Raw genomic sequence first — 18,047 nt, 5'->3', positions numbered from 1 at the left:
AGCTTTATCCAATTAATTGGATGAATGTCACAAGTAACACATGTTCATTCAGCAATTTCTCCTTGGTTTATTCCAATTTGATTTTTACCTTTAAGCCTTTTGGTTACAAAATGCCAACTATAGATGTAGATGTAACAAACACGCTAGACAAAAATTTAATAATATTATAGGATCGAACGCTGTCATTATATCAAAAACTATAGTTGGTTTTAACGATATAACTCAATTTTTTTAATTACGCATCAGTCCAAGCTCCATTATTCGATTGTTCTACCCACCCAATTAATATAAATATTGCACATCAACAATCTACCTCCTAATAATTGCACTCATTGCAATCAATGTGAATCGAACTCATGACATTGGTTCTGATACCAATTATAGGATCGAGCGTGTGTCGTTTTACCACAAGCTATAGTTACTGATAATGGTACAACTCAAAACTGTTATACCACATAACAGTTCAAATGCTATAGTTCGATCATTTTATCCAACATGGACAATTATTATATCTCAACAAATATGTTTGCCACACTCATTGCTACTTTCTATCTTATTCAATTTATGCTTTATTTCTAATTTTTCTAAAAACAAGTGATATCTAGTATATTAAAAAACTTATTTTTTATTGTAATTTTTTTAAATAATATCTTAATTTATTAAATTAATCATGATATCTTCAGAAGATACTAATATTGGCTGGCAATGGTGTTTTTAGATAATCCAGGTATCCGTGCTTTAATATTTTTGTTGTATAAAATATGGTGTTTGAACTAAAGAATTAATATGAATAGTTAGATGCAATAATTGTTTTTATTGGGTATAGCAATCGGAACGTGATGTTTGAGCCGTTGTACGGATTAAAATATTTGAGTTGCTCCATTATTACAAGATATAGCTTTTGGTAAAGGGACAAACGTTTGGTCCTACAATTGATATATAATGTGCTGAACTCATATACAATTTAAATAATTTGAACAAAAGTTTATAATATATATATATATATATATATATATATATATATATATATATATATATATATATGTATACTTGATTAATAATTTTGATAAATTAATAAGATAATAATTTTTCAAAGACATTTGTATAAAACTATAATTTCGTCCATTTCATAAATTAATAATTATCTAAAATCACATATATAACTAAGACAATTTAGTAAATTATGATTATATTGTTTCTTGTTTTCATGAAATTTACTTTTATTGTTATTTTTGTTTATACAGTGGCTTTTATTTGATACAATAAATATTATTTAATTATAAAAAACAGTTAATATCACTAACTTATTTTTATAAATATATATGTATAGTATTTTTTATATATCAATTCAATGAATATCATACTACACGGTGAAATATAATGACTTTTAAGTAATTAAATATATATTTTTTGAAATAAGAAATACTTTTTAAAATAATAATTTATCGATTAATTAATATCTCTTTAAATTCATAAAATTTTATGGTCTCAATATTATAATTTATAGATGTTTTCATGTATAATGAAACATTAACTTCAACATATTTTGGACAAATAAAAAATGGATAAGTTATTTGATCAAAATTTTAGTTTTCTCATATTTGAGAACACAAATAATGTTGGTCTCATAGATATATCATTATCCTTATGTATTTATTAATATTACTTAAAAATCGACCACAATTATTTACCAAGAAAATTAAAATATTAAATATATTACAAATAAAAAAGTATATCTTATGTCTCTATCGTCGGTAAATATTGATAAAGAAGAAAATAATTGACAAACAATATCGAGTAAATCACATTAATACAATATTATTATTACAATGATATTATTTTAAGGTCACTATCATAGTTTAATTCAAGATTATTTCAAACTTCAAGCAAGAATCTTTAGGTAATCACATTAGGGAATAAGTGGATGATGTCTCAATAAATTAAGCCACAAGGCATGGGCAAGTATTGGGATACTCTACCTGTTTCACAATAATTTTCATAATCTCATCATTAATTTTTTTAAAATTTCAAAAAACTATATAATTATGTTTAGAGATTTTTGTATAACATTATTATCCATCAAATAATATTTAATTTAGTCTAGATTTGTTGAGTGCAATAATTGTCAATACGTAGTAGAGCAATTGAAACACGATATTTGAGCTGTTGTAGTATTTAATTTTTTTTGAGTTGTATCGTTAGTACCAGTTATAATTTTTGATAAAGCGACAAGCTTTCGATCTTATAATATTATACTATAAAACAATCACATAAAAGAGTTTAGGTTTGACCATTAAATGATCACTAGACAAGTTAACAATATGTTGTGTGGTTGAGAAAATTAGTTAAAACAAAGCATATTTTTAATAAAATTAATTAATATTTTTAATTTCAACTACTTTTAACCAACCAAAAAACGGTTATAGGTTCAAAGTACTCCTCACATTTTATAAATAAATAATATATATATTAAAAAATAAACTTTAAAATCTAATTCTCTATCGAATTTGCAAGATTTTATATATCATATTCGAATTTCGATATCAATATATCAAGATTTATTTGTGCATTATCTAAATTTCTAAGCCTAATTAATATTAACTCTAGGGATTATATTTTCTTGCCAATCCAATGTTTTGCACAAATAGGGAACATTATATTGTACTTATAAAAAATGAAGTTCAGACATTTAGATGTACCAATTTGACACTCTTGATCACAATTATTTATATACTTTTTGCATCAAGAAAGTTGCACAAATTTAATAAGGTAAAGTTGTTAATTAAAAATCTTATGCATGTCATGTGCAATAATTGATCAATAACTTAGATTAGAGACATTGTTACAACTATTAATCTCTATTTTATATCAAAATAGGTAATCTAATTATGATCAAACACTTCTAACAAATTTACAATAATATATTATTAAGCATGGATATTCATAAAAGAGAGTTTCTATTTACAATTTATATTTTGTAATGTACGCTTCACTTTGTGAATAAATTTTATACATTAAGCGGAGTACAATTGTAACGAGTTTTCGATAATTTTGTCTAAATCCCTGAAAAAAGATGGCACAACAAATTGTGTTATTAAAGAGTGCCTTTATGTAAATTAAAAGACATAATAATTCTCATAACTTTGGTAAAATGACATGTTACAAAAAATAGAGTTAATTGGAATATAATAAGTACATATATCTATTCATAGATTATTTTTATACAACTTTTGAAAGAGTTCAATTATTTTAATTTTAATATTAAAATAATGTTCCAAGGCCTAGCAAACATGTGGGCACCCATAAACTTGATTATATACACACCATGTGAATTCTTCAATTATTTAAACAAATTTGGGCCCCTTGCAATTTATATGTGGACAAAAATTCTTCTGTTGGCAAATTTACTTATGGGCCTTGAAATCCAGCCTGGAAAATGAAATAATAATCTTGTACAAAATTTATTAACTTAAAAATACAGAGGAAAACGAACCTGATCAATTATTATTTTAAAAAATATAACATCTCTAAGCAATTTGAAATATATTTCAAAAGGTTTTTTTTTAAAAAAATAATGATCGACCAGTGTTAAATAATAAAAGGCAAAAACTTGTGTGAGACGGTCTCACGGGTCGTATCTGTGAGACGGATCTCTTATTTGGGTCACTCATGAAAAAATATTATTTTTTATGCTAAAAGTATTGCTTTTTATTGTGAATATGGGTAGGGTTGACCCATCTCACATATTATGATCCGTGAGACGGTCTCACATGAGACCTCATAATAAAATATCTCAAAATCCAATGACTATCCATTAATCAACTTTTAAAACCAAATTTCTTGCCACTCCAATTATATGACAACAATGGCCTCTTACACGAGAGATGTCAATTGTAGGGATCAACTTCAAACTTTTATGATGACAATCCAATCTATCGATCTTTTTTGTACCAGTTATATTTTAATATAATGGAACTATCTATCGATTAATGCATGTCATCTTTGCACAAGGACATTTCAATTTTACCCCGATGACCTGAGTAAGAGTACAAGCAAGTCAAGCTACTCATAAGCGACTCAGTCAAAACTTTACTCGAACTTGATTGGATGAATCTCGAGTCGAGTTCGAGTTTTGATTGTTTTTATTTGAATAACTCGTAACCTACTTGGTACTATATGTTAATCTTTAAAGGTATTCTGTCCAAATATCTTAAAATTATGTTGCAAACATTTTCGAGTTTCTCGAATACGTGCTCGAGTAATTCGATATTTTCACGAATCAAGCTTGAAATTGAATATTCGAATGAATATGCTCCTCTAGTCTCGAGGGGGATTGAGCCACATTTCTGTATATACTCGACTCTAATTTTTTTCCGTGGTTGTAGCAAGCATAATCTCAAGGTGGATCCAGCAGAGAGTGATTTTGTCATTGTTCCAACAAGAAATTTATGTATAATGTCAAAGTTTCAAGTTTCGTCCCAAAACAACTCCATGAATTCGTAGGTTCAACCCTCGATTATCTAACATCGCTTTAGGAAATATGAAACTCTATTATTTGTTCACCGTCCAAATGACAAGGATCAGAAAGCACCAAGTAATAAAACGTGATATACGTAACCGAAAAGAATTTGCAAAAGATATAGGAAGCAAATACAGGTAAATCAATATATGCTTCATTCTTTGCCATCAGCAGCACGAAGCGAACCAAGTTGAACCGGAGCTTGTGTTCCAACAACTTTTGATGAACCGTAGGTGGACAAATCGACGCCCTTGGCTTTTTCTTTCTCGATTTGTTCTTTGATCCACGTATACGTGATTCTCAGTCCATCCTACATATACATTTGCAGCAAAAAGGACATAAGATACAACTCATGAATTTCAAATGCAACTGTTAAATTAGTTAGGATGCATGCCACACGTACAATTCAACATCGGATGCAAGAATGTAAATGAGGATGTGGTAGGCTTTTGTGTACTAGCTACATCAAAGTGAATTTACAAAACGAAAAGGGACGTAAGCAACGACTTACAAGTCAGTCTCGATCATCTGGTACATTATACGTTATATGTGACATGTCACATTAGTTCGAACAAAAGACAAGTGTACAACTTACAAGAAGCTGTACCGAGAAATGTAACGAGGGATTTGATGGGTTTATGTTCTCTTATACAATCAAAGCTGATTTACTGAGGAAAAAGGATGCACAAACAACGAAATGTCCATCTTGATCTCTAGGTATTCCACAGTCACATTAGTTGGATGCACACTGTGTCTGACGTATGGCGACATGTAACAAGAAATGTAATAGAGGATCTGCCGGTCTCATGGGTCCTTTTAATATCAAAGCACTCATTTTATATCTACGGTTACCATAGCTTGAATGCATATCAATGTACCATGAAAGATAAAAACAAATGTAGCAGAGGATATGATTGTGTTAAGGGGTGTAGGCCTGGAAGATTCTAGAGGATCGGGCCAAGTACATGATGTACAAAACAGCACGAATAGTTATAAAGCCAACCACATTAAAAAAGTCTACGCTAGGAGGATCCGGAAAGGGGGCAAGAGGGGAGGTCTCAAACGTACAACGGGTACACACTAAGGGAGAGAACCTTATTCCGGGAGGAGTATTACTCTAGGGGCGATTCTTCGAGTAAAGGATTGGTCATTATCCTTGTAAAGATCTTACTATTTCTATTGAATACAATTGCCCAGCTGAGTTTTTTTTCCATAGAATCGTTATGATGCTGTTTTATTTCTTGGAGTGTGGATTGTGCCGTAATAGAATGTACAAGTTCTCGTAAAATCAAATAGAAAAAGATTGAAGGACGGACCTTTAGTTTCATAGAAGGAGCCCAACCAAGCTTCTCCTTTATTAGAGTGTTGTCCGAGTTTCGACCACGGACGCCCTCCGGTCCTGGAATATTATGGATGGGAAGCTTCTTGTTGTCAAAGCTTAGGACCATCCCAGCCATCTCATTCATGCTCACCATCTCATCGCTTCCTATGTTTACTGGCTCCCGGAAGTCAGACTTAGTCAATCTACAGTTATATAGCAGTTCATTCCAGAATTGTAAGTACATTTATCAGATCATACTCAAACATAAAACTAGCTCTGCTTCTGTTTGAGAAAAGCATTTTAAAAGGAAAGCTTCACGAAATTTGTTTCAGAAACAAGTGTTTTTGTATTCATTTCACCTAAACAACCCTGAGCACAGCTATTTTGAGACCAATGGTCAATATTTTCAAATACTTGGTCCTAATATTAGAGCCATCATTCAAACATCAGCAGTGAGGGCAGGACCATTCTTACGTACAATAATACGCGTAAAACCCTACAATGCTTACACTACAAGTTAGCATTGAACTCAGATAACTTCAGGTAGAAATAAGCTCTTATAGCAACTAAAAGATCGCATTTATAGGCATTATTTATTTGTAACTTACCTCAAAACACCCTCAACACATTCGTCAATGAACGTAAAAGATCGAGTTTGTAGCCCATCACCCCACATCTCAAATTTATCAGTAGATGTAATGGCCTTCCTACAGAAAGCAGCAGGTGCTTTCTCCCTCCCACCTGTGGTGATAGTGAAAAGTTAAACCAACTCACCAATATTTATTTATTTATTTATGAAGGAAACAATTAAAATCCCTTGATCACAAAATCATCTGAGTTTAACCTTTCCATGTTCCAAAAGGACCATAAATGTTATGAAACCTTCCTATGCGGCACTCAATTCCGAAGTCCTTGTTGTAGTGTTTACAAATTTCCTCCGATGCAAGCTTCTCTAGCCCATAAGCATCTTGTGGCTAAAAAGGAAGCGAAAACACAACTCATTGGTACAACGGAAATTTTCTATAATAACATAAAATAACTTGAACGAGAAGAAACCTCGGCAGGCCAGGCATCAGATTCCTTCAAGCTCACGTTGGTATCCAGTTGCTTAAATTCTGGATATATGCATGCACTAGAGGCGTAGAAAAACCTACATCGAAGAAGATAATCCAAATCAGATTTTGTTGTCTACATGTGTCATATTTCCACAATTTCAATGATGAACTTAACTCCAACAATGGACGGGTATAATGGGAAAAATTGTTATTGTCCGTTTCGTAGTCCTCTACTACGCAAGAAAAATATTGGATGGCGTCCAAAGTTCCGAAACAGAAAAAAAGAACTAAGATTCAATGTCCCTTGTTTCTTCAATTGTGATGAACTCATTTGAGTTACCAACATATGCTTGAAACTTACTACTGTATATATAATCTTTTAAAAATTAAATTATAAAAGATGAAATGCAAGTGTGAACCGTGTACATCATGCGTGGAAGAAGAATTCTACATAATTGTCGAGCATTAAATTCAAGATTCAATGTGCAAATCAAATCCACAGTTTTAAAAGCAGGATAACATAAAATTATGACCTCTTAACTCCATTGATCCTTGCGGCCTCAATCATATTAAAGCTGATCATCGTATTATTGTACATGATAACAGAGTGATTTGACTGAATGAATCCCATTCCTCCCATATCAGCAGCAAGATTAAATACATGATCAACTCCTTTGGTAACTTTCAGACAGTTATCCATCACCCTCAGATCGACAAGATGGAATTCATTGCAGAACATGTCCTCAGTCATGTGTTCGTTTTTCTTCCAATCTGAAGCTATAATATAATGACCCTCATTTTTCAAACGTCTTGCGATATGCGAAGCAATGAACCCGCCAGCTCCGGTGATGGAAATTCGGAGACTTTCTGAAGGCCAATAAGGCTCCCTCTCAAGATTTTCATATGTGTATGCTCCATAATTGCTTTCGCCAGCGGTGCCCATTCTGATATCAAAAGGGGGGAATTAAAAAAGCAGGTAATACAACTAAGTGAAAAAGTTCAAATACGAAATTAAAAAGAAAGATATCAAGCAACAATAACGGAACCAAACATGGATACTGGGGACAAAATTAAAAGCAACAAGCATGTGAATTCTCATTCTTTCTCGTACATACTGTAGAAAAAATAAGTAAAAATGTAACCTCAGCCTCCCTCCAACTGAAATCAACCTCCACACATTAGTTAAGTAAAAATGCAAGTTTCTTCCCTTCTTCTCGTTTGTTTTTTCTTTCCGCAAATTCATTATTATTCGTAATTCAAGTAAAACCAAGCCAATGACAGAGAATGAACTCCATCAGGAACAATCACCTCCCATTAATAATTTACCATGCACATATACATTTTTCCTTATTGCGCTTGTATATATATATAATGATATTTTGCTTTCCAAATCATGGGAAAAAAAATCCGACTCATTCTTTCGCCATCCATATTCATTTTCTACCTCCAACACTGCATAAAACAAAAAAATGTAGCTTTCGATTGAGATTCTCTAGAAATGTAACTTTGAACAATGCTTTCTGGTATAGTATTACTAAAAATGTATACGTCTCAGAGTAATGAAATCTGCAGAGAGCAAATAAACAGAAAGAAAATCAAAGCATACTAATAAGAAAAACAAAACTAACACAACAAGCAGCGCAAAATGAGTTCAAAGCTAATGAAGAAACCGTACTCGAACATACCCACAAAAATTCAATAATATCTTGATATAATACCAATTTTTCCACCCAAAAAACAATTTTCTTTTTTGCTAAAAATGCCTCCCAAGTACCTCAAAATTACACAGAAAAAATCCTCACCACAAAAAACATATAAATCAAAACCTAAAAGAAAAAAGATATACATCAGCACAACGAAGCAGAAACATCTCGAACAATATTCAAGAAAAGATAATGAATCGACGCATTCACTTATTATTATTCACAAACAAACAAACAAAAAGAGATTAAGATTCAATCACCTCGAGTTTCGATTCATGGAAATTTTGTATGAGCAAATATGCAACAACCAATAGATCTCCACTCAATTTCTTGCGCTATATAAGTAGTGGCTTGTGCGGTCCTTGAATAATTTGATTGCTAAAAACTTTTGTCTTTTTTTCCAATTTCTAAGGACAGCAATTTGCATGTGCAATCCTTTCGCAATTTTTTGCAATTTTATACTAACGCCATTAATATACTAGACGAGTCTTATTTGTACACGAATGTTTCTTGCCGATTAACATTTCTCCACGTTTTATTTCTTCTTTTTTATGTAATAAATGTATTTTCTTCCAATTGCTATTTATGGAATTTGAAAGCATATTCGTTAACAATTTTAAGTATTTTTATGATTATTATTTCTAAAAAAATGTGAAATAAACTGCCTCAAACTTGTAAAAATATTTTAGATAAAAAAAACAACCAAAATGCTTAACCCTTTTGTTAATTAGATGCTCGAACTTCATAAATAATTGGATATTCATGTTTTTCGTAATGAAATGATTTCTAACATTCATTTAAATTTAGTTACCAAAAAGGTATCAAATATCATAAAAAATAGTTTCTATTTTTGGATTTTGAATCGAAGAGATGAGATGATCTGCGGTCGTTTGCATTTTTATTGATAAACCACAATATTTAGTCGATATTATAGAGTATATGATAACAATAATTTCGACAAATGAAAATCAAGCTTATCGTAATTTTTGGTTTTTTGATACATCCATTTCTTGATAAGACACACCTATGTCAAATTCCCAATATTTTCATAATCACCATTTTTTACCGTTTTGGTAATTATAATAGTTAGAATAATGCTAAAGTTACAACAAATACACCGTACAATATTTACAATTATATAATGAGATTTTGCGATTATCTAATGGGATTTTGTATTAATGTATCATGAGATTTTGATAAATATAACTTTAGTATTGTAAGAATCATTGTATAAATTTAGTTGTACATGCAGAATTACTCTAATAATTATTGTTATATAATTTCTAACAAGTTAGAAAATTATATTTATTTCAGAAACTAATTAATTTTATAGAACAAAAATGGTATTTATGTCAAACTCCCATTTTACCTTTGACATATTTATAATTACGATTTTTTTTTATCCTTTTTAAAATTTTAATTTAATGATTATGATTATCATATCGTCTCTAAAAACTGACACAACTATCAATATTTACTAAACTAATTGCAAAATTTTACGAAATCAAAAAATTAAAAATATTGATTATATAAACACACAACGCATACACGAAAAATTGATAATAATAATAATAGTGTTCTTATTTTCGTGTGGAGATGGTTCAATGTGAATGTGTACTGACAAAAATATAAGATGTACGTCATTGGTTCCTTCTTTGTACCAAACCACAATGTATCAACTATAAGAGTGCTAGAATCTCATAAAAATTTAAATTTTTATGAAAATATGGTCGGATGCATAATTTGTTATGATGGATGAATTATCATGTGGGGATCTTGTAGAGCTCATCTATGACAAGATTAGATTTTGGATATGTTTGTTAATCTAGTATTTAATGGCTCCAAGAAGGACAGTGCACTAAAATAAATGGGTCTTATTGAGATATTGCAAAATAATAACGACATATTCTCAAATCAAGATGGAGATATGGTTACAGTTTCGATTTCGAATATTATATCAGAAGACAAAACTACAATCATATAATACTAGCATTTTGATTTACTGATCAAATATATCAAATGAATCATTGATCGTAGCAGTTATATTTTACTGATACACCATGAGATGTTTTGAGTTCTTGCTCCATTTGCAATATATAAAATAACTAAACCAAGAAGTCCCGTTTCATTTACTTTATATAGTGAGAAAGTTTTGTTAAAATTGAATTTATAACATCGTCCCAAATTTGAAACTTTTGTTATATACATTCTAAGCCACTGACAAAAGCCCCATTTCATATGACGATAGTAAATGTATAAAATTTAACCATGCTCGAGTTATTCAGAGTTTTTTCTGGTAAGAAAGATACGTACACATTAAATTAAAAAAAGCTTCAAATTTGGGACGGAGATAGAAATTCAATTTTAACAAATTTTTTTAAAGAAAACGGGACTTCTTTGTTTAGTTATTTTATATATTGCAAATAGAGCTAGTAAAGAACTGAAAGAATCTCATGGTGTAACAGTAAAATGTAACTGCTACGATCAATAATTCATTTGATATATTTGATCAGTAAGTCAAAAAACAATACTATTATTATTATTAATTTTTTGTGTAAGCGTTGTGTGTTTATATAATCAATATTTTTAATTTTTTTTTATTTCGTTAAATTAGTTTAGTAAATATAGATAGTAGTATAATTTTTTAGAGACGATATGATAATCATAATCATTAAATTAAAACTTTAAAAAGGGTAAAAAAATCGTAATTATAAAAATGTCAAAGGTAAAATGGGGGGTTTGACATAAATATCATTTTAATTCGGTCAACTTTTATAATTAGTTTCTGGAATAAAGATAATTGTCTAACTTGTTAGAAATGGTATGACAATAATGTATAACAATAATGATTCGAGTAATGTTACATATACAATCAAATTTATACAACACAAAAAATTCAATACAAATATTATATTCATCAAAATCTCATGATACATTTAATATAAAATCTAACGATATAATTGTAAATATCGTTGTATGATATATAACTTTAACATTATTTTAATTATTATAATCACCAAAAGGGTGGAAAATGATGATTGTGAAAATATTGGGAAAACATAGGTGTGCCATACAAAAAAATAGACGTATCAAAAAACCAAAAATTATTATAAGTTTGATTTCCATATTTGTCGAAATTATTGCTATCATTTACTCCATAATATTGACTAAATATTGTGGTTTATCAATAAAAATGTGAACGAACACATCATCTTTTCGATTCAAAATCCAAAAATAAAAACTATTTTTATGATATTTGATACTATTTTGGTAGCTGAATTTAAATGAATGTTAGAAATAATTCTATTATTAAAAAAAACGTGAATAACATGAATATCCAACGATTTATGAAGTTCGAGCATCTAATTGACAAAGGGGCTAAGCATTTTGGCTGTTTTTTTTTATCGAAAATATTTTTAGATGTTTGAGGCAGTTTATTTCACATTGTTTTGAAATAATAATGGTAAAAAAATACTTAGGATTATTAACGAATATGATTTCAAATTCCTTAAAAAGTAATCGGAAGAAAATACATTTATTACACATAAAAAAACGTGGAGAAATGCAAATCGACAAGAAACATTCGAGTACAAATAAAACACGTCTAGTATATTAATGTCGTTAGTAAAAATTGAAAAAAAAAATTGCGAAGGGATTGTACATGCAAATTGTTGTCCTTAGAAATTGGAAAAAAAAAGATAAAATCTTTTAGCAATCAAGTTATTCAAGGACCGCACAAGCCACTACTTATATATAGCGCAAGAAATTGAGCAGAGATCGCTATTGCATATTTGCTCATACAAAATTTCCAAGAATCGAAACTCGAGGTGATTGAATCTTAATCTCTTTTTCTTTATTTTTTTTATACGTTTGAGAATAATAACAAGTGAATGCGTCGATTCATTGTCTTGTCTTGAATATTGTTCGAGATGTTTCTGCTTCGTTTTGCTGATGTATATCTTTTTTCTTTTGGGTTTTGATTTATATGTTTTCTGGGTTAAGATTTTTTCTGGGTTGTACAAAATTTGTCTAATTTTGAGGTACTTGAGAGTCATTTGTAGAAAAAAAATTTATGTTTTTTGGGTGGAAAAATTCGTATTATATCTAGATTTTATTGAATTTTTGTGGGTATATTCGTGTACGGTTTTTTCATTAGCTAAAGAACTCATTTTGCGCTGCTTGTTGTGTTGGTTTTGTTTTTCATATTAGTATGTTTCGATTTTCTTTCTGTTTATTTGCTCTCTGCAGATTTCATTATTCTGATGTGAAATAGACCAAGAATCTGAATATAAAGGATGAGTATCGTCTACATTTTTAGTAAGACTATACGAGAACCATTGTTTCAAAGTTACATTTCTAGAGAATCTCATTCGAAAGCTACATTTTTTGCTTTATACAGTGATGGAGGTAGAAAATGAATATGGCCTATTGTGACGCTCATAGGACAAATGCAAAACACCTTTCTCCCATGTTTGCTTATACATACAACAATATAACCTTCACTAAAACTACATGGTAAAGAATAATAATAACTCAAAAAAAGTGGCAGGAAGATTATTTCCTCAAATTGAAAACTATATTCGATTAGCTTCAGATCTTTATAGTGGGCAACACCATCATGTTTTCCAGATACAGAAAGCTATTTTTTGTTTACTAAAAAGCACCAAACTATTTCTATCCAGTACTCCTTGAATTTCCCAGTCGAATGTAAAATGTTCCTGATATTCAATCTATTTTGTACTCTTTATACAGAGCAAGCTAAATCATTTATGCTAGAAACCATAAAAGTCTTCCTACCACTTTTGTTGCAAAATTTTCAGAAGCCAAGGCTATTTGGACGACACAAATTAAAGAATTTAGTCATTTGTCTGTTTCAGACTTGATTAGGGACTGGAAATTTGTTTTTGCATGAGATGTAAATCGTGATGTTTTCCTAGGGTATATAACCCATTGCGCGGATTACTCATCCGCATATTATGTATAAAACCTTCTATCAATAAAAATAGTTTCTTCTCAAAAAAAAAAAGATCAATTTTCGAAAAACCACCTTACAAATCTTATAAGTTTTAACAAAATAATAATTTTCAGGTTTCTTAGTTCATTAAGTTTTTCTTCAATAATATTATCAGAAACTCAGAAAAGATTGAAACAAAAACCCAACTTGATTAAAGTAGACAATGAACACAAAAAAAATAATTAGCTTCTGACATCTCCGAATGCACAGGAAATCGCCAAAAATGTAGAAAGAAAGCATAAAGAAGTTAATGGCGGAAGCATATACCAAGGCCGGAGGAAAAGAGAGGAAAAAATGCGTACTTTGGATAGGTCTGTTCACTCGGTGAGTTTAGATGTGGGAGGGATTGGGAATTTGTGAATGAGAGATGGAGAACTTTCATTTGTTATCCAATAAATTGTATTTATATAGTTGCTTTTTATTTTGCTTTTATTTGAATATTTTAAGTCTTTTATGATTTTTATTTTATGATATTATTGATTATCACCTGCACATAACTTCTCGTACTTGACTTAAATTTTATTATCCAAGTTAAAATAGATATGTTATTATTATCTCAATTTATTATAATATTATTCATGATCCCATTTAGGTAAATATTGTTTTAATTATCATCTTATTTTTAAGCAATTCGAGCAGAAAATTGAAAAAAACTTTAGGTAACAGCACACGCACCAATAGTGTACAATAAAACACTTTCTATCATTTTACTTCTAAACATTATTTGGTTAAGTGCTATCCCTAGTATAACACAGAAAAAACTTTAGTCCAGTGTATTGGATAAATCTTATAAAAATATAAGGGCTAATTTTTTAATTTGAAATTTGTTATAGTATATTTTAAAATAATAAATTATAATTTGTAAATCAACTTGATTTCTTTGTAATTTTTTTTTTTGATAGGAAATTACTTTAAATAATAGTTTATAAACAAACAATGTTTTTTTTTAGAATCGCATAAATCTATAGGTGGAAGATTAGAGAAGGCAAATTGCACAAGGCGGTGCACCAATTTGTTCGCATTTCTACCGACATGACAAAACTACCAAACATATCATGTGCTAAGAGAGCTAAAATATTCAAAACAGAATTACTTTTAGAGCTTAGATTTCGAGAAGTTGAGGTCACTGCTTGGACAGCTAAGGAAGAATCCAAACAAACTCGAACTAGATTAAACTCACCTTGAAGAGCAAGCAACATACCATGATATATAGCACTCAATTCTGCAGCAAAAACGATCCTAAATGACAAATACCTCTAGCAGAAGCAACAAAAACCGAGCCAAGATGATCTCGAATCACAACACCCACACTAAAGCAGTGACTTAACTCATTATACCATGCATCCAGATCAAGTCTAAAACATCTCACTGGAGGTTTATCCACATTTTCTCTATGAGTTGATGATTATCCAGATCTATAATCACACTTAGATTTTTGTGGCTTTCCGAAATTCATCCAAGTAAAACCGCACCCAATCAACCTTAATCGAAAATCGTTGCTTATGATGCTCATGTTTGAATCGGCATAGCTCTTTCCATATAGCCCAAGCACATATCACATAAAACTCAAACTCTGTCAAAACTTAAACTCGGTCTTTGACATGATATCCCTCAACGATAGAGCACAATCAATAAAAGACGATTTACTACACTTCTTTAAACATGACTAGATATCAGTATTCTTTCCGTACCTTGTGCACCAAGGGTCGGAAAATTAAACAATGACTCGTAGATGTTTATTGGGCTCTACAAAGCATACAACATCCACTCACATGAAGATGATGTTTCTACAAATCCAATTCAATAGGAATAAAATCATGAATTGCACACTAAAACAATATTCGAACCTTTTGGGAAATACGAAGTTTCCAAATATATTTCCACACGATTCCAATGAGTAAGAAATTTGCGAATCCAAAGTATCGTAACAATCAGTTTCAAGAAGATATCCAGATTTAACCGAACATAGACCTTTAGCTCCCATTTTCAATATCTTATATCATCCAAAATATGTTAACTTAACAAGATATCAAGAATGAACTCAGCTTCAAATGAAGGAAAATGACAACGCACCACTTCCTCATTCCAGTCTCAACATACTGAGTGGTTCGATACGCAAAAATTGGTATAATTAAATGACTGCTCATAGATTATTTACAAATTTATTTATTTGAAAATTTTAGAACAAATTAATTGTTATTCATAAAAAAATTTAACGACTATTAAAATATAAGGTTGGCATATTTTTTGGGAATAAAAATATCTTCTTTTGTTTTAAAATTTGTAAATGATTTGTATAATAACAAATTATAATTTGATAGGTTCTTTTATATGAATTTTTTTTGATGGATTTCAAGGTAATATAAATAAATTCCTTCATTCTCCGTTGAATTCGTTTGGCTTTCAGCTCTGTGAATTTATCTCCGTGTTCCCAAAATCCACCATGTTAGCTAAGTTTCAGCATTCAGACGCCAACTGTTTTCACATATTTAATTCCATAAAGGCCACACCACCAAGCGTGGGAGCTTCAGTCACTCCACCCTTTAAGAAATCCAATGATCAGATCAATGAGGAGCAGCGGAAACAAGTTTTGAAGTGTCCAAGTGTTGGGAAAATTTCCAAGAATGGTTTTGCGGGAAACCCACGCAGTAGAGCTGAGAAAACGGTGGCTTTGGGGCCAGTTTACGAACTCAAGATGATGTCTTTGATGACATCAAATGTTCAGGTAAGGTAAGTTACTTGAGAACCACTTTTCGCTCAGGTAAATTACACACGAAATACGAAACTTTTCTAGGGTTGGACTACCGGCCGCTATTTGGGACTTTAAAATTTACGTAGGTATAGATCTTCTAAAATCTGAAGAAAACTTGTTCATACTCAATTCAACCCTAGATTAATAAAACAAACTAAATCCCTTTTTGAAATAAAACGAAAAACAGCAATTTAAACGCTGCATCAACCGCGAACTTCATAATTCATGCTAAAATAAATAATCTTTAATGATTGTAGCTGATGATGTCTACCTGATATTGAGCTATTCCAAAGGTACGGGGTGCCCACCGTTTGCCTCCAGCGACCGACGCGATTACGCGATTAACCACCACTCAGACCTGAAAGAGGACGTGGTGCTATAGCCTGCAGGTTAATATATGCGAGTTCAATTCGGATATATCGATTAACCACCACTCAGACCTGAAAGAGGACGTGGTTATAGCCTGCACGTTAATATTTGCGGGTTCAATTCGGATTTATTTGCCCGCCCAAGTTGAATAATATGGCCCCCTTTTGAGTAAATTAAATATGGTTTAAGTAGTGCAAGTACACACTTGGTTGTATTCGGATTAGATAATTTAAATTTAAAAAAATATTCAAATCGAGATTTAAAATAAATTTATCTAAACAAAATTATAGATTTGTTATTATAAACTTGAAACTCCCAACTCCAAATTCATACATCTAAATATAACTTAACATTTTTTACCTCGTAAATTGTTTGGATGAAAAATATAAAATTGTTTTAAAATTTAATCTTAACTCCGTTGCGTGAAATGGCGATACTAACTCAGGCAACGACAGTCTCAGTCCTCACATCTTACGTATATAAATTAAACTATATAAAGTAATCAAGTAACAGAATCAACGAGTCATGCTTTGGTCATAATACAAAAAAGAGTAGCGATAACAATGACCTCCAAAAAAATTCCAAGTAATACACTGTCACGCCCCGAGACCGGGGTTAGTCGACACCGGCGTTGTTCAACAATCACATAATCGTCAAACAACAAGCCTCGTAGTTCAGTATAAACCAAAACCAGTCTATTTCATAAATAACTCAAAATAATCTTGTCTTACAGTAATAAATTCCAAAACGAAATAAAATGTACAGAAGCAGTGTACAACTTAAATCGAAACTTAGGAAGAACATAAGCGAGAAATCTTCATATCTCAAAACTTCCTCACCAACTCCAAAGCATGTCTTATTTCATCCTCGTCTACTTGATCTTCATTCTTATCTGGGGAGAAATGTAAGGGGTGAGTGTTTGGGAAACACTCAGCAAGTGGGGGCCGATCGATTACCACAAATACATATAAATATAATTTAAAACCCATATTGCAAACTGATTTTTCAAAACATAGTATCTTATATCAGATCAGATCAGAATCGAAAAACGGAGATTATCAGACAATTCAGAACAGAACGAATCAGAACAAGCGAAAACACTGTTACTCATCTCGTTTTCCATGGTCAAATTGTCCCCAATATGTTAGTCCTCTAAGGGGTGAGGCCAAAACACAGTTTTATACCCACTGATGGGGGCCGAAACACAGTTTTATACCCACTGATGGGGCCATATAAAATTTACAATCGTCGTTCCATATCCCACTCGAATCATAACAGTACACCACAGAATCAGATGTATCAAACAACACTTAT

At 30.8% G+C, this 18,047-nt stretch overlaps 1 protein-coding gene across 2 annotated transcripts; it reads right to left on the bottom strand.

Moving 5' to 3' along the window:
• Positions 1-4,415: 4,415 nt before the first annotated feature.
• On the bottom strand, positions 4,416-16,819 carry LOC140827878 (GDP-mannose 3,5-epimerase 2). 2 transcript variants are annotated; one of them, XM_073190807.1, is made up of 7 exons: positions 16,636-16,819; positions 7,429-7,839; positions 6,897-6,990; positions 6,685-6,814; positions 6,449-6,581; positions 5,836-6,043; positions 4,416-4,829 (listed from the first exon to the last, which is right to left on the bottom strand). In XM_073190807.1, the coding sequence occupies exons 2-7, from the start codon at positions 7,836-7,838 to the stop codon at positions 4,674-4,676; spliced, it is 1,131 nt and encodes a 376-aa protein (XP_073046908.1). In that variant the 5' UTR covers position 7,839; positions 16,636-16,819; the 3' UTR covers positions 4,416-4,673. The 2 variants fall into 2 exon arrangements, with proteins under 2 accessions (XP_073046908.1, XP_073046907.1); XM_073190806.1 differs by lacking the exon at positions 16,636-16,819 and adding an exon at positions 8,859-8,993.
• Between the last annotated feature and the right edge of the window lie 1,228 nt (positions 16,820-18,047).

This window comes from Primulina eburnea, chromosome 3 (genome assembly GCF_022965805.1).
Source record: "Primulina eburnea isolate SZY01 chromosome 3, ASM2296580v1, whole genome shotgun sequence".
Lineage (NCBI taxonomy): Eukaryota > Viridiplantae > Streptophyta > Magnoliopsida > Lamiales > Gesneriaceae > Primulina > Primulina eburnea.
The sequence above is the reverse complement of the archived record's forward strand: the minus strand, read 5'-3'. Positions and strand labels throughout refer to the sequence as shown.

Excerpts from the sequence above, each read along its gene's own strand:
- LOC140827878 (XM_073190806.1), bottom strand. Across the intron at positions 6,815-6,896 it reads CTGATGCCTGGCCTGCCGAG|CCACAAGATGCTTATGGGCT; the intron begins GTTTCTTCTCGT and ends CTTCCTTTTTAG. Across the intron at positions 6,582-6,684 it reads TCCTTTTGGAACATGGAAAG|GTGGGAGGGAGAAAGCACCT; the intron begins GTTAAACTCAGA and ends CTATCACCACAG.